The sequence below is a fragment of the Ammospiza nelsoni genome, chromosome 7 (genome assembly GCF_027579445.1).
Source record: "Ammospiza nelsoni isolate bAmmNel1 chromosome 7, bAmmNel1.pri, whole genome shotgun sequence".
Classification (NCBI taxonomy): Eukaryota; Metazoa; Chordata; class Aves; order Passeriformes; family Passerellidae; genus Ammospiza; species Ammospiza nelsoni.
Window position 1 is genome coordinate 4,409,341 of NC_080639.1, and position 17,577 is coordinate 4,426,917.

At 44.2% G+C, this 17,577-nt stretch overlaps 1 protein-coding gene across 6 annotated transcripts in view; it reads left to right on the forward strand.

The window, feature by feature from the left end:
• LRRFIP1 (LRR binding FLII interacting protein 1) overlaps positions 1-17,577 on the forward strand; it is a 108,684-nt gene that overhangs the window by 65,136 nt on the left and 25,971 nt on the right. For 3 of the 6 annotated variants that reach the window (XM_059476393.1, XM_059476394.1, XM_059476390.1), the window contains exons 9-12: positions 1,455-1,511; positions 4,290-4,370; positions 6,389-6,454; positions 9,990-10,067. The exons of the other annotated variants lie outside the window; for them this stretch is intronic. In XM_059476393.1, the coding sequence (XP_059332376.1) occupies positions 1,455-1,511; positions 4,290-4,370; positions 6,389-6,454; positions 9,990-10,067 (282 nt within the window). The remainder of the gene's footprint in view (positions 1-1,454; positions 1,512-4,289; positions 4,371-6,388; positions 6,455-9,989; positions 10,068-17,577) is intronic. 6 annotated transcript variants of the gene reach the window in all.

Here is a 17,577-nt window from a genome sequence, read left to right on the forward strand (position 1 = left end):
TCTGAGGTTACATTTTGTCAACATAGCACAGCTGAAAAAGGCAAACAAGTCCTCAGTGTAGCAATAAAAGGGGTGGTGGAGGTAATTGGTCTGCACAGAGCGCTGCCTTCAGCTGCTGGAGATCCATTTTAACCATTCTTAAGCATTGGAGAAATTCAAGGAGCTTGGAAAAAACCAAACAAACAACAACCTGGTGAAAGCTGGAAAGAAGCCAAGCTGTGTGAGAAGGCTGCAGCAGAATTTCAAATCAGTTCTTGAATAAAAGAAACTTGGATGTTTGCCTTCCATTTGGGGTGATAGTATTGCATTTCAATAGAGATTCTAAGCTTTTCCCAGAAGTTGCTTTCCCAGCTTGGTTCTGAACTGGTTTCTAAGTTAATTTGTTTAATTTTTCATGCAAGTGGCTGTATAGTAGATGATAAATATTTCTCTTGGAAATTGATTCAGATTGGTTCTAGTGGATTTTAATTTTGGAACTCATTAAAGCATGGACTTCAAAACTCAAGTTTAATAGAAATTCTAATTAAATTTCCACCAAGCCCCCACCCCAAATACACAGAGTGCTTCCTTGTTTTCAGTGTTAAACCAGGGCTGGTTGTGAGGTGATACCTGAACAGTGAATTGCTGGGGAAACCTGAGCTTTTAATGCTGTCCATTGAGGAGACTTTTAGGTTCTCTTCTTCACCACCCCATTCCCAGACTCAGGACTGAGTCACTGATTGTTTTCTTTTATTCCCAACACTGCTGCCACAGGGATTTGCAGCACCTCACCTTGTTTATGGAGCAGTCCTTGTGGGCTTGTTTGTTTTCCCTGCTGACCCCAGGGAGGACAGCTGAGCCCACCCAAATCTCCTGCCAGCCCTCAGAACCCTGGGGTGAGGCAGATGGCCACTGTCTGGGTTTCATTCTGATGCTCAAAATCAAAAAGAAGAGAATTTATACGGCGCTGCATGTTTGCTAAGCTGGATTTCTCAAATGGAATTAATTCCTCTACTACAATTTGCAGCTTTTTAGGTGCTTGGCTGCCTGAGGTATAAAGAGCTATAGTGATTTATGCCCTTTATTGTAGTATCTGATCTCCTTTCTGTCCCCATTTTGTGTCCTATTCCGTTCACAGAGTGTTTAAATATAGAATAATGTTTAAATATAGTAATAATAGGGGAGGCAAAAAAAAAAGAAAGAAGGGGGGATCAAAAAGGGCAAGCAGGAGTATCCTTGACATTTTTGGCTGTTCTAGAGGCAGTGACACAAATGTTCGTGTCCTCATGTTTGAAATCATGACCTAATCCTGCACTGCTCCTGTTGTATCTTTGAAAAGTTCTGTCTCTGCCTTTGCCTTTCATAAGTGATGACATTTGCTTAAAAACTCCCTTCGGGGTCTACGTCAATTTTTCTTCTCTCCTTTTTTGTCTTTCTGTCTTTCCTTTTTTGTTTTTCCTTTCCTTCCACAACAGACCAATGGTTATGAGGAAGACGTGTATGGATCATCCCAGAGTAGAAAATCTAGCAGGGTTAGTAGATGATTTCTGTTGCTATAAAATTCTATCATTCCATTTGATGGGATTAAAGCTAATTAGCAAATTCTTTTTGGCAGTGAAGCAGGTTTTACCTGTCTTGCACGTTGTGGGTTTGGAGTTTGTCAGGCACTGGAGGTGCAGCAAGAAATAAAAAATCAAAATCTGGGAAATAAAAAATCAAAAATCAAGCCCTGAGTGGGGAGTCTCAGAAATTGGTACAGAAAGATCTTGGGAGCCAGAACTGCTTTAACTTGTGAACAAAACTGGTTAGAAATTACATTGTGGCAGCACTGGCAGGGAGGGTTTCCACATGCTGGAAACAGAGTGAGTGCTTTTCCACCTCTGCAAAGGTGTTCATGCTGTGCTCTAGCACTGAATCTCCTAATTTAGACCATGCCTTGAGATTTGCGTAGTTAAAATGGACTTTGAATTTGAATTTACATAGTTAAAATGGATTTTCAATTTTCCCCAAATGCACATTGTTTATTTGAAGTTTGCTTAACTAAATGCCTTTGGTTTTTTTGGTTTTTATTTCTTTTTTCCCTTTATAAACCATATCCTAGGGTTTCTGGAAACGCCTACAGAGCTGAAGAGCCAGTGCAAGTGTTCCCACTTAACTACTTAACATTGCTGGACTTTTATTTCCAGTCCAGAAAAGCTTAATAATTAACTCAGCTGTGAGGATGGAGGTCACAATGTTCCAGCAGAAGTGTTGTGTGTCAATTACAGCAACTTCTGGCCCTGCTTTGTTAAATATTGGGGATTGTGCAGATGATTTAAAGGGGTTGTCCAGGCACAGCCTGGGGGCAGAGGGGGAACTGTTTGGGGTTTTTTATTCCCCCTTTATTTTAACAAAGCCACACAAAAAGCTCAGAGCCTGTTGATCTTTATGCTATCAAGGCTTCTAAAGAAATTTAGTGCTGTGCAGCCTAAAGCTCAGTGTTTAGGCCAAAAATAAACTCTTTTAAGCCTCCATTTATCGAAGTGTGTGAGCAATAACACGCTGAACATGAGAGGGAGTTCAGGGGGTGACTTTGTAGGCACAAAGTTAAGCAGGAGCCTGGATAAACAGTGAAATCTGATATTTCATGTCCATCTAAAATTGTTGCTGCCATATAATTTAGCTGGCATTATGTGGATAAGAGACAATGAAATGCTGTTGCTTGAGCTGCTGAAAAAACAGCCTGTCCTGTTGCTGGCCCATTTGAGGAGTTGAAGGAGCTTTATTCTGTAGCACTGGCGATAAATGATGTTCTTACTCTTTACTGACATTCTCCAGTGCTCCAAGGGCTGCAGGGAGAGCAAAATATCCGCAAGAAAGTCGTCCAGGGGAGAAGAGGTTGTTTGGTTGCCATTTAAATAATTTAAAATCATGCTGGAATTGGTGTTTGCAGCGTGGGGGTTTAGTCTGAGTAGGGCTTAATTACAGCAACATCGTTAGTTCCTTGTAGTTCTGTTGCTGTTTGGATTAATCATTAATTAGGAGGGGGAGGAAGGTTTGGGGGTAACTCAGAGTAGCTGAAACTTCAAATTGATGCCAGTCTGGTTGGCATTCACTTTTTAGGAATATTGTCTCCAAAATGCCCAAGCTGAATCACAAAGTGACAAGGAAAAATGAAAAATAGGAAAATTCTTCAGGGCAGCAGGGAAATGATGAATGAATCTGCTGGCAATGGCTGTTTCCAAAATGGGTGTCCAGTTTTAAGTCACAGAATGGGCTGATCTCCATGTGCACACCGCACTTTCAGTGTCACAGGTTGATCCCTTAAATATGATTAATGCCATGTGCCAAACGGCCCACGTGCAGATTGCAAACTCTAAGCAGGAATGAAAATAATTTCTTAAAGTTCACTTCAGGTTTCCCTTCAGACAAAGTCTCCTTGTACAGGCATTGTTTGAGGGGTTTTGGTTGTTTCTTGGGTTAGGTTTTTTTTGAGGTTGGACAGTGATTTGCCCTCAGCCTGTACCTGTGGGTATTGTGACATATCTAAATTTCAGAAGAAATCAAACAAATTCCTTTATTTTGCCACAGATCTCCTTCCTTTGTGAGGAAATTACCACCTCCATGGACCACAGTGGTGAGAGAAGGATGAGTTAGGGTTTGTGAGGAGCTGACTGCTGAAAGCAGAGAGCCTTGGCTGTCTGAGAAATGTTTGGAGAGGAAAGGTGTCAGGGAATGGGTGTGAAAGGAGAGCTCTGGAGAGCAGCAAAGGGGGTGAAAGTGTGAGATCTTTCAGAGCAACCATTCCTCATTAACATCTCCTGAGTGGACCAGAAGTGCAGGGATGACTGGATGCAAGGAAGACAGCAAGGAGAGAAGGTGTTTAATTTAAAGAAGGTGCTTAAAATCTCCCTTCTTAGAGAACAGTTTTCTCCCCACTCAGTCTTGCCATGTCTGACAGTGGCTGCTCACACTCCTGCTGGGCACAGGCAGCAGCTTTGGTCCCTGGCTTTGCTCTCCATCTCCCAGCATCTCAGGGTGTAGCTTGCAGGACGTAAACTCCCCAGGATCCCAGGAGGAACCTGGCCAGCTCTCTGACCAGTGCATTTTTCCAGTGCTTCAGTGGTCCCACAGTTTTCACACATCCTCACAGCTTTAATGCAGTTCTCCCTTCTTTTTGCATCTGTGGCCACTGTGGCTGCTTTGCAGTTTGTATTCACTTAGTTTACTTTTTGCTTCCCATTTAAAGGAATAAAGAATGAAGCTGAGTTCTCAAGGAGTTTTCTTTTTTTCTTTTTTGTTTTTTTTTTTTGCTTTGTTTGTTAATGCAGGCTTCCTACTACTCTGACCTGGGTCTCCCCAACAGCAGCTATGCTTCCACATCTCAACTTTCTTCCCAAAATGGAAATTGGGTCTGTTGCCCTCTGGCTTCACCTGGCCTGGACTTTGTTTGGATAATACAACCTCTTGTGCTTAGGAATTGATTGGACCAATTGTCAAGAGTCTCTGTAGCTCTTTTTAGTGAAACTTTAAAAAAAGCCTCGAACAAACCAGACCTTTTAAGATTTGGAATGAGTAATGGAAAACTGTTTTAAAATGAGCACAGTCAGTTTTTCCTTTGCTGCTCCTCCCTTTCCTTGTTGGTCTGGAAAGATAAGGGAAATCTTAATTACCTGAAGTTCTCTGTTTGAGGCAGCTCCTCTGCATAGCGTGTCAGCCTGGTGAGTTTGAGACAATCCAGTCTGCACCACTCAAAATAACAGGGAAGCAGCTCCCAGAGTGCTGGGAGAGCATCAGTGGAGTGTGAAACCCTGTGAGGTTGCATTGTCCCCTGTGTGTGGCAGAGCTGGTGCCAGCAGAGCTCCAGCAGTGCCCCAGGGGTGTGGATGGGGCACTGGCAGCAGGACCTGGGTTTGGGGTCACTGCTGGAGCCTCCTGCACCCAGCTCTGCCGCACACACAGAGTGCTCTGGGTTTGTGTGAGTCCTGCGTTTTGGGGGGGAATGTTACTAACACTTGTTTCAGGCTGCTCTGATTGAAACACTTGTAATTTTTCCTGAATTGGTTGTGTTTTCTCTGTGTTTGTGAATAGTGAAACACACAGGAGATGATCTTACAACTAACAGTGTGTGCTTTGAAGCACTTCTGTGTAGCTCTTTTTCGTGAGGACAAACCCCATTTCTGGCTCCTCTACACAAACGTGTGGGAGACAATAACAGCTTAACAACCTAAAATTAAATTTTACTGTTTTGCTTTTGCATACTGTCTGTGTCCTCCCTTCCTGTAGGAAATGCACGTGCCTGCTTGGTATTCTTAGTCTTTGGGAGCAGAGATCTAATGCTTTCATGGAGCACATGACTAATACTCTCTGTACTGGGCTTCCTTCTGCTGTCATGTAGTGATCCTAATCTCTCACCAAGAGGGTTCATTCTGCTGTTGGCACCTTTGTTTTTTTTCCTGTTTAATTTTCTGTGCCAAACCAAAAAGTGTTGTGCTTGTCTCCCCCAGCCCTCCCTGCTGTACAGCGATGCCCTGCCAGCCAGGAGTTACAGGGTTTGTTGTGCTGATGCTCTGAGCAGCAACACCAGAGCCTCCCACCCCCAGCCATGCACACCTTGTCCCTTGCTCTGTCTGTAATTCCCCCTTGGGTGCATTTATTTGTCTCACCCCTGGTGTCCCATCCATCTGAATGCCACGTGTGTGATGCTGGTTGTGCACACCTGAGTTTGCTGAGCCTTCCTTTAATTCATGTTGGGATTGTGCTCATGGGGTTGTGATGCTGCCAGGGAATTGTCTTCCTCGGTGTCTTTCCAGCAGCAGGACAGAGCGGCAAAGAGGCAACATCAATTCTTGCTGGTTGCTTAACAACTAACAAAAATCTGTTCACAAATATAATTTTTTAGACAAATTCCTGCCTTCTTGTTTAAAATGAGCTTTTCAGATTTTTTTCTCAAAGCTTAAAGTTTCCTGAGCCATATATCTCTGTGCTAAACCAGAGTCTGTCTTGAAACATTCATTTTCCTCCTATTTTATTCATTTGCTAAACTGGCCGGTAAGTGGAGCTTATTAGGAGGTAAGTGAAGCTCATCACTGCCAGCACCAGCAGCGAAGGTGAAACCGATGGGATCAGAGTAAGAATTGATGTAGCCATTTCATGGGTAGGCAGTCAAAGCATTAAATTAAAATTGAATTGTGAGGAGGGTTGGTGTCCCACCTGGGGGTGTGTCAGCTGCTGCACGTTCGCTCGCCTCGGCTCTTCCCCTGCATGCTGCTCGTGTTGCACCCGGGAGATGGCCCCGTGCTTGCCCCCAGGAGGTGTCCCTGTCCCTGCCCACGCTGCTGGCTGCCTGCTCTTGTTCTGGGTGGGTCTGTGAGTGTGCGGAGAGGCCGAGTGCCGTGCCGTGCCGTGCTGACTCTGTGTTTCATTGTAGGCGTCCGTGTACGACGAGAGCATTTACAGCGGGAGCCGGCGCTATAGTGCCCCCAGTTCCCGTGCTGTAAGAGCTTTTCTGCTTTTCCCCGCTCTGTCCCTGTCCTCTGCCGGCCTGGGGAACCTCCCGCCTGGGCTGTGTGACAGCTCAGGACCTGCTGCTGTAGGCAGCAGGAGTGGGAGCACCGTTCCAACCAGCTTCCATGGAGCAGTGATCAATGGGAGCTCGTCCTTCTGTGGGACAGGGAATCCACTCCTGCCTCACACAGATAAAGCACCTTGGGAAGGCCATGCATTTAATCCTTCCCCCCCCTAAGTCTTAATTCTTCTTGTCAAGTACAATTTTGAAAAATAATCAGCCAAAAATTGAAAAATCCGTTCCACATAAGCAGTGTGAAGTGGGAATATATGGGTGGCTTGGTTTTGTTTCTTGGATTTCCCACCAGCTTCCATGGAGCAGTGATGAATGGGAACTCATCCCTCTGTTGGACTGGGAATCCGCTTCTGCCTCACACAGATAAAACACCTTGGAAAGGCCATACCTGAAATCCATAAGGCCATACATGAAATCCTTTCCCCCCCCTAAGTCTTAATTCTTCTTGTCAAGTACAATTTTGAAAAATAATAGCCAAAAATGTAAAAATCAGTTCCACACAAGCAGTGTGAAGTGAATGATTTTTGGGAATATATGGGTGGCTTGGTTTTGTTTCTTGGATTTCCCACGAGAATCCATGGAGGAGTGATCAATGGGAACTCATCCCTCTGTGGGACAGGGAATTCAGGTCTGCCTCACACTCAGTTTGCAGATAAAACACCTTGGAAAGGCCGTACATGAAATCCTTTCCCTCCCTGAGACTTAATTCTTCTTGTCAAAACTGAGAAAAATACAAGTTTGAAAAATAATCAGCCAAAAATTTAAAAATCAGTTCCACACAAGCAGTGTGAAGTAAATGATTTTTGGGAATATATGGGTGGCTTGGTTTTGTTTCTTGGATTTCCCATGAGTTTCCAATGGGAACTCATCCCTCTGTGGGACAGGGAATTCAGGTCTGCCTCCTTTCCCTCCATGAGACTTAATTCTTCTTGTCAAATACAATTTTGAAAAACAATCAGCCAAAAATTTAAAAATCAGTTCCACATAAGCAGTGTGAAGTGAATGATTTTTGGGAATATATGGCTTGCTTGGTTTTGCTTCTTGGATTTATAGTCAAGTATGTTTTACAGTCATATGTGTGACAGTGCTTCCAAAATGTGTGTTGATGAGAGTGGAGGGCTCTGTCATGGATGGGGAGCAACAATATAAGGAATGACCATATAAATTGTGTATTTTCAAAAAAGGAACTCCAGAAGTTGGTTTACAGATTAAAAGTCACCAAATGCCTTCATATCTCCTCTGTGGGTGTTTGGGGCAGGCAGTCCATCTGCTGCTGTTGTGTCCACCTGGAAAACAAAAAAGAAAAAAAGCCAATCTCTTTAGATTTTTCAGTCTTCCTCTGTGAGCCCTCTGCTTATTCTGCCTCTCATAGTAGAACCCAACCAACCAAGAGAACCCCAGCAAACAAACAACCACCTTCTAAGGCCATAAGAGTGAAAAACCTTGAGGCAGAGCAGTGATGTTAACTTTAAACATCACATTTTTATTAGCTTGGAGGAGGAAACACTTTGAAGAATGCTTTCTAAGCACTTGTTGGTCCTTCAAGGGCTGTGCCATCCTCTTGCCTGCCTGCTGATTCACAGCTGTGAGAAATCATTTACAGCAAACTTTTCAGCCCAAAACCTCTTTGCAAGTCTTTCAGGGGCTGTCAGTGGCATGAGGACTGAAACCCTGGTGCTTTCCCCTCCCTCCATCCTCATCCCCATCCCATCCTGAGCCAGAGGTGTTTATTTGTGTGTAACCCAGCCTTTCCAGTTCCTGGAGTAATGAGAGACTTGGAGCAGGAGGGGTTTGCCCCAGAGGCAGTGACCTTGTCACAGCACCTGTGGTTGCCTTAATGCCTCTGAACCTGAGAGGGAGTGTCACCTCTGCTGGCTGTTCCCAAAAATGTTTTTGGAAGGGCAGGTGGATGCAGGGGGTGAGGCTGAAAGTGGCCTTGCTTGGTCACAGCCACTTCCACAGTCAGCCCTGCAATGCACAGGGAGCAGCTGTGGGATAAATAGGGCCTGGAAACATTAATATGGGGCTCATCAGTACTTAGAGCTTTTTCCCTGTCACACATTTCAAATTTATTCTAAACCCTTCTTTTGTTAGGCATAAAACACTGCAGTGACCAAACAAAACCTGTGTTTTTACTTCAGTGCTTTTTGCCTTTGATTTAGGAATTATTGTGTGACTGGCAGTAGTTGGAAGCAGTGTGCAGCAGAGTTTTATAACCTCTGAAATGAAGATCAGGTGCACAAAGCCAGTGTTAGACACAGAATCCCAGAATGGTTGGGGTTGGAAGGGACATCAAAGGCCACCTGGGCAGGGTCACCTTCCCCTCTGCAGGGTGCTCCAAGCCCTGCCCAGCACTGACCATTCCAGGGATCCAGGGGCAGCCCCAGCTGCTCTGGACACTGTGCCAGGCCCTCCCTCAGGGTGCATCCAAGGGCACTGCCCTGCCCATGGGCTCATTGAGGGCTGTGCACCCTGCACAGGAGGTTTTATGGGCTGACCCTGTGCTTCTGCTCTGGCTGGGGTTGTTTCCAGCTTACCCTCTCACCATTCATTAGTGCTGCAAGCTTAATTTGTGGGTGATGCTGTGCTGCTGTGACTAATGGTGATGGAGCAGCCCTGCAGTGGCCTGGCTGCTCCTGTAGTGACTTAATAGAAAAAGCCCTGAAAAAACCCACAGCATCTCCAAAGCATAATAATTCTTCAGATTTCTGTGTGTTATTTCTGAGTCCTAATCACCTCTGAAATAAACTCATTGTTTCCAGGGTAAATTCTAGTTCTGTTTCCCTGATGCTTTAAACTTTTATTTCCCTGATCCGTGTCCACTGCATTAAAACCTCTGGAAATAAAAGAGCATGGACACATTCTTTGTCCTTGTCAGCAACCAGCCAGCCCTGCCCTGCATCTCTGCTCAGATGTTTCCTTTCAAAAAAAGCTACAAGACTTTCTTTGGCAGGAGATGAGGACTGCAGGTGCTGGAAAACCAGGAGAGAGACTCAGTCTCTGAGCTGGGCTCAGTTTTTACTTTAATCCCCACATAGGTGGATGTTTCTTCCTTTGGCCTGCAGAGCATGAATTCATTTTATATGTGCACAATGTTGGGAACATGGGAAAATGATTTACCAGAGCTCTTGGAAAGTAGTAGGATGGAGGTTTTTGTAGAGAAACTGAATTGTTTACTTGTCACTGGTACCTGAAGAGATATAAATAAATGATTAGTATTCTAAGAATTGAGTCAAATCTCTACTTGAACTGCCAGTGGAATTACTGCTTGCCTTGATTTTCAAATTAACAATTCTCTGTTTTTCACTGCTGTTCCTTTGTCCAGCTGCATGTCACCATCTCTTGAACTGATTTCAGATGTGATGCTCCACATCCTCTCCTGCTTCCCTTGCCAGTTCTAATGGCTCTCTCTTTTCTCTGCCTGCTGTTCCTGGATTTCCTGCTGCAGCCCTCTGAGTACAGCTGCTACCTTGGGTCGGGATCCCGGGCATCCTCCAGAGCCAGCTCTGCTCGGGCCAGTCCAGTGGTGAGCTCCTCTCTTTCTCTTTGCCCTTTGTTTCATTCCTCTCTCCTTCAAGGTCCTTTTTTGTGCAGAGAGGTCACTGTCTCTGAGTAATCCTCAAGGGATGTATTATTTGCTTAAAAGTGCTGTCACACTTCTCCTGTAATCTGCCTAAATGTTTGGAACCTCAGAGTGAAAAATTCTCTAGTACTAGCAATGGCAGCAGCTATAAAATTCTAGAAGGATTTCTACAGAAATTTCAGCTATAAAATTCTATCTGCAACCTGGTAGTCCATAAAACAGCAGGAAGATGTTTTTTTTTAGTGATTCAGGTACACCTACCTCAGGCATTTCCCTTAATGGCACTGTTAAATAGTAACCACTAGTCACTCATCTGAGCATGAATCCTCTAAATATCAGGGCTTGTATCCCTGGATTTATAAATGCAGTGATGAAGAAAATTAGTTAAAGGTGTTTCTGTGAGTTTCTTAGGGTGTTAATTGGACTTTCTGGGCAGTACTTAAGACAAAGAAACCAAAGGAGGAATTACAGAACTGAAGTGATTCCTATGCAGATGCATGTTAAGACAAAGAAACCAGAGGAGAAATTGCAAAACTGAAGTGATTTCTATGCAGATGCATGTTTGGACTCTCATGCACTTTGGACTCTGATGACAATGCTGTGTTTGCTTTAAATGGAGAAAAAAGCCCAGCAAGGTTATTGTGGAAAAGACTGGGATGTTGATGGGAGTGCTGTGTCTCCTTCTGGGGAGCAGGAAACCCTAAATCTCCTGCAGCATTCAAGCAGTTCAGTTTCTGTCCAGTGAGCAGAATTTTGGTGCAGAGCTGCAGGGCTCTCCAGAGGTTGGATTTGATCATTTTGTGGGACTGCAAAGTGCCAGGCACTGCAGTCTTTAGCAGGGTGAAGTTCTAGAGGGATAAAGAGCACCCAGCACAAGCTGTGGCTGAGCAATGCTCAAGTCTAATGATGCCTCAGGTTTTAGCTTTTATATTTTTCACGTTCTGTGCTGCTTTAGTGGGTGGGTCTGAGCTTCATATTAGGGGTTGGTGAGCTCTCTTCACAGAGCAGGGAGACAAAACAATTCCTTCTCCTGCTGGGGACCAAGGATAAATGATCCAAACCTCAGGCCCAAGAGCACAAACAACATGGACTGAAGAGAGAAAAAACAAGCAGGATGGGACTTCATAATCTAAAGCTGTAATTGGACAATTAGCTCCAATATGCAAATGGAGCAGAACTTATAAAACTATGAGACTCTGTGACTAGTTATTCATTTTGTGACCATTTGGTGGGTGCAGCCCTGGCTGGGCTCTTGTGCTGCCCAAGGTGGATCCATTGAGGCCTTTTAATAAATCCCTGCTTTATTCTTTAGCTCTGCCCAGCCTCTGCTCCAGGTCAGCCTTCATAGGGCATCACTAAAGGCTTATCCACCCCCTGCTTTTAGGGGGTTTCTGTTCCTCTCTGTGGCTGTTTCCAGCTCTGGGTATTTCTGAATTATTTCCAAGCATGGGGACAGCTGCTGAGTGCTCTAGGATGTCTGGTAGAGGAAACATGCAGCTTACAGTAAACCAAAATATAACAACATTAATTTGCCACAGAGAATGAGTTTTGGAGTTTGCCATTTGAGAAGTGATACAACAGAGCTGTGTGCTCTGAAGTTTTGGTGTTCTAAGGGTACATTCACTTTTTAAAATTGTTAAAAAACAGAGGGATTTTCATTGGATACTGTATGGCAGCTGGTGAGCTATAAATAAATCAGTGTTTTAATTAGCCCCTGAACCCAAGTCCCTGAGCTATGAGTCCTTGCAGAATATAACTTACATTAGTAATACATCTTAAATGGCTTTGCAAACTGAATTTCAATTACCCCCAAAGCAAAAACTAACCAGAATAAACAGGGATTCCATGACAGCTCTGTCAGGGCAATAAGAACTGGGTACCCACACAGTGCACTTGGTGTTTTCTGTGTGCCAGCTGAGTCACTCCTGCAAGCTCCTCGCAGGAATCACAGGATGCAGGGGAGGGTTTGGGCTTTAAATCCCCTGCTTACACTTTGGCCCCGTGGTATGCAAGTGGCTGGAGATGCTGTGCCGAGTCAGCACCAAGCTGAATCTGCTCAGCAGGGAGACAGCAGGCACTCCTTAAATCACCTTTCTTTGGTTTAATTAGTGGTTTATTGCCTGCTGTGAAGAGCTTCCCTTATCTCTGTCACCTTGAAGAAGAGCAGAGTTAATGCCATAGTGAGTCCAGCTGATCCTAAAAGTTCTCATTGCTACACAGGGTCAATCCAGCAGCACTTTGTGATTATAATATTTTTTCCTGCATTAAACAGACATTGCTTTTCCTGTAACTCAGGGGGAGGGATCACTTTTACTGACAAGATTCAAAGTGTTCTTGTGGAGTTTTCAGTCAGGTACTTAAGAGTGTAGAATGATTCCATGGAACTTTCTAAATTAAAGCATACAACAGCTTGTCCCTGCAGCTCTGAAATTTTTTACTCAGAGTTTTGTTTCCCCCTCCTATCACTGTTCAGTGAGCAGTGAGCAAAAAGCAGCAGTAGTTTTCCTGCAGTGGTTTTCCTGCTGTGCACAGCTTTGCTAGCTCTGTTCTCATTTGTGTTACCATGTTGGTGATACAGTCAAAGGCAGGAAGATGCTTCAACACAATGTGTGAATATTTGGCTTTGTAGTTATTTTAGGAATTCACTATATCTGAAAGAAGTTTGCTGTTTGTTTATTTTCCCTTAACATTTTTCATGTTATCCCACTGGTAATTATCTGCTGTCCTTGCAGTTACTGCAGATATGCAAATATGTTGTTTAATATTAAACCATCCTCACAGAAACTACAAATCTTAACACTACTGAGAGCAAACATCAGACATTTCTGTACAGATGGGCCTGAGCTCTCAGCATGTTTTGGCAGAGCTGGGCTTTTGATATGAATTGCAGGAGTTTTGTTATTTTTCTTTTCTAAATCAAGAAGCTACTAGTGAAAAGCAATTATTTCTAAATCTGGAACAGGCTCAGTAGTATTTGTGTGAAGGCTCTCTAGGGCAAGGCAGGTGAAACAAGAGGAGAGGGCTGTGCTAAGATGATGATGGTGGTGATGATGATGATGATGATGATGATGGTTCATCCTGGCTTGTGGAGGCTCAGGCAGCAGCACAAGCAGTGAGAGTTCAGCCCGAGCACACACAGCTGTGGAATATCCTGAGCTGGAAGGGACCCACAGGGATCATCAATCCAAGCCCTGCACAGACCCCCCAACAATCCCACCCTGTGCATCCCTGGGAGTGTTATCCACTGGGGCTGTGCCCATTCCTTCGGGAACCTGGGCAGTGTCCAGCACCCTCTGGGGAAAGAACCTTTTCCTAAAATCCAGCCTAAACATCCCCTGACACAGCTCCAGCCATGCCCTGCATCCAGAGGAATCACAGGGAGCAGAGATTGGAGCTGCCCCAGGGATGGAAGGTGCCAGCCATGCTGAGCTCTGCCCTCAGTCTCCTCTGCTCCAGCTGAACAATCCAGCTGCCCTCAGCTGCTCCTTGTGTGGCCCCTCCAGCCCCATCCCCATCTTCTGTCCCTCCTTTGGGGGCTCCCTGACAGCTTTAAATCTTATCTAAAGCTGCCCCAGCCCAGAGCTGACAGGACAGTCCCCTCCCGGGCCTGGCTGGTGCTGCTGGGGTGATCCCCCAGGACAGGGATGTCCCTCCTGGCTCCAGGCACTGCTGGCTCAGATCCAGCTGGCCATCCACCAGCACTGCCAGATCCCTGCTGCCCTCTCAGTCCCCAGGGTGTCCCTGCCTCCAGGGCAAACCCAGTGCCCAGCTGTGAACACCTCTGCTCACTGGCAGACACTTGGAGAAAGAAGATGAAGGCACTGACGGACTTAATTGTGGTGGAGACACTTAGGAAGCTTTGCCTTCTCTTTGGATAGGGTAGATTATATCCTAGCCCTGCCTCTGACAGCCTGCATGTGCTTTGGGATAGGGTAGGTTGTATCCTAGCCCTGCATTGAGTCTGGATGTGCTTTGGGATAGGGCAGGTTGTATCCTAGCCCTGCATTGAGAGTCTGGGTGTGCTTTGGGACCCTTTGGATAGGGCAGGTTGTATCCTAGCCCTGCCTCTGACAGCCTGCATGTGCTTTGGGATCCTTTGGATAGGGCAGGTTGTATCCTAGCCCTGTCTCTGACAGTCTGGATGTGCTTTGGGATAGGGCAGGTTGTATCCTAACCTTCCCTCTGACAGTGTGGATGTGCTTTGGGACCATCTGATTAGGTTAGGTTGTGTCCTAGCCTTGCCTGTGACAGTCTGGCTGTACTTTGGGATAGGGCAGGTTGTGTCCTAACCTTCCCTCTGACAGTCTACATGTGCTTTGGGAATCCTTTGGATAGGGCAGGTTGTATCCTAGCCCTGCCTGTGACAGTCTGGATGTGCTTTGGGATAGGGTAGTTGTATCCTAGCCTTCCCTCTCAGTCTGGATGTGCTTTGGGACCCTCTGGATAGGGGAGGTTGTATCCTAGCCCTGCCTCTGACAGTCTACATGTGCTTTGGGCCCCTCTGGAGTGAGGATTTGCTGCAGTGCTAACTTGCATTTCTGGCACTGATAAGTTTGTTTAGGCAGTGACGTTTGGCATAGCACTCATTCCTGAGAGAGGATCCTTCTCACAAGCCCTCCTCAGACCTGACAGATCTCAGCAGTGGTTTTCCCCTGCTGACTGCTGCTAATTACTGGAGTTCAGGTGGCTCTCAGAGAAGCAGCAGGAGCTCTGTTCCAGCTGATCAGACTGGTAAGATGGGAGTTTTTGGAGGGGTTGCACTGACTGCAGTGCCTCTTTCCTTCTTCTTAATTCCAGGTTTTGTAGATACCATGCTGTGTTAAGCTCTAGCCTAACAATTTTTCTCTGCTGTGGGCCATATTTCCATTGCAAGCTGTGCTGTGCTACTTTAAGGGCAGGAAATGATCTTAATTTGATTTGTCACCAAAAATCCCCTTTGCTTTTGTGAGGAAGTTGAGCTAAGTGCAAGATGTGAGCTGGAGCAGGGACAGCCACAGTTCTGAACACTGAAACTGTTCTGATACCTGAGCAGAGAACATGGCACAGACAGAGGAATTCCAGGCTTCCCTTCCCTGATTGTTCAGGAGCCTGGAAGCTGGAAACTGTGCCTCAGTCCTGGTCTTTCACTGAATTTAAGATCCCTGTAGTAGGTGTTTGGTTGGATGCTCTGTGGCAGTGCTGCAGGAACTCATTTTGGATATTCCACTGGTGGCAAAGAGTTTCACCCTAAAAGGGTTTTAACCCTTTTAATCCATGGAAAACTGGCACTTTGGCCATATAAAGGCTTATGGGGTGATCTTGCTCGTGTTGTGTTTCCAGCTGTGGTGAGCTCTGATATTGCTGACATTTTTGTAATGTGCCTCTGGATTTATTCTGAAATTGCTGTCAGAGGAGGCTGAACTCTGATCCCACTGCACCTACTTTGCAGAGAGCAGCCAAAACAAAGATATGCATGCTGGAGTTCCTTGGAAAATTACTTCCTTTTCCTGCTTTTTTATGCACTGAAGTACAAATTGCCCCAGTTGTTGGTGGAGAGGGAGATAATCTATGATTAGAGACAGACCCATGTGCAAATTGAAATGGTAGTGTTGTGTAAATTAAAGGTACCATTAGGTGAATCCCTCTTTAAATCTCCTTTTCTGGCAAGTATTCTGTCAGTCCTTTATGTTTGTGTGTGGAAAAGTCCCCAAACCAGGATATTTTTATGAAGGGCTGTGCTGAGTGCATGTGAAGGTGGAGAAGTTCTTCTCAGCCCATTTAACAATTGCAGTGTTCTTGATTGAATGCTAATACAGAATCAAGTGTTTGGGGCAAGAATTCTGTACAACTTCAAATAAACATAAACATTTCTCTCCTGACCTTTCTCTGTTTCATTTATTGCTGAATCAACTGCCAGAGGGCTTGGGAGGGACTGGGGAAAAGCTGGAAACCTGGAGGTCCCTCTGGTGGCTGATTCCTTTAGGAAAAATTTATCTTTTTAAAAGGTACTGTGAATACATTAATCTAAACATGAGCACGATGAAAGCTGTATAAAATATTCATCTAAAGTAGGTTTCTCTCTTTCTACAAGACAGATTTTGGTGTATCACTGCCCTGTAACCATGAAATTAAATGCTGCTTCTTTAAGCCTGGCTTTTTGCTTAGAAAACTAGTGTAGCAGGAGGCAGCTGTGTAATGTAAGGATGTTATTTTGGTGTGAAGAACTGGCTTTTCTTGAAATTGATTGAGTTTTTAAGTGTTAATATTTAAATGAATTGTTAGGGATAGTTGCTGGTTTTGAGGAGAAACTACTCTGAGTATGACATTCATGGCACTGAGTGGATGAAGATGAAATCTTGCTTGTTTCCTTAACCAGCTCGATATTAGATGTTACTTAATAGCTTTCATTATTAGAGATTATGCTCCATCAGAGTCATTATTTAAGACAGTTTTGCAATAAAGGTGTAGCAGGCTTCACAGGTGTGGCTAGGAATGCTCTGAGTAGAAAGACTCACTGCAGTCATGTCTCTCACCACGTTGTCTTCAACATTCCCCTTTGTAAATGCAAGCTTCTGTTTGACTCATGTGATGAGTCAAATTTATTTTATTTTATTTTATTTTATTTTATTTTATTTTATTTTATTTTATTTTATTTTATTTTATTTTATTTTATTTTATTTTATTCCATTTTATTTTATTCCATTTTATTTTATTCCATTTTATTCCATTTTATTCCATTTTATTCCATTTTATTCCATTTTATTCTATTTTCCTCATATGCTGCATCATTAAAACAATATCAATATTTGCTCCCTTCTTTATTTTGCTAAAAACTGAGATTGCACTTTGTTCCAGAAAATAGAGGCCATTGTGCAGATGGCTGAAGGAGCATAAATATTTTGAGTTGTGCCCTGTAGGACAGATTTTGCAAAGGCTGTACACAGATTTCCAGAGGTACATGTGTGTGGACACACAAATCTTTTGTCACCTGCCTTTATTGACACTGCCACAGCTGTCCTGATAAACAACAACACCACAGTGTTTGGCCAGGCTAGAAGGCTGCCAAATCCAGCACTTGGAGCTGTCTGGCATGAAAATAAAATGCTGTTTGCACAATTCAGTCCATCTTGTTCATTGTGTCTGAGCTAAATTGTCTGCCTTCATTAATGACCCTCTCTTATTGCCTCCAAATTCAGAAATCTGAGGGGTATTTCCTAAAGATTTTATGTGTTCAGTGTCTTGGCAAATTTAAATCTAGTCCTTTAAGTCTGGCTTATTTTACTTTGAAGCCTAAGCCTTAAGTTTTCTTAATGCTAATTCACAGGGAATTTTAGCTGTGAGATGTCAGTGTAAAAAGCTGATTTTTAACAGGTACCTCACAGCTCTGAGTTTTTTTTTTTTAATAGGGTAACATAGGTAAATTGAAGAATAATGAGTGAGATTATCCCCATATTGTTCTATAAAAGAAAAGAAA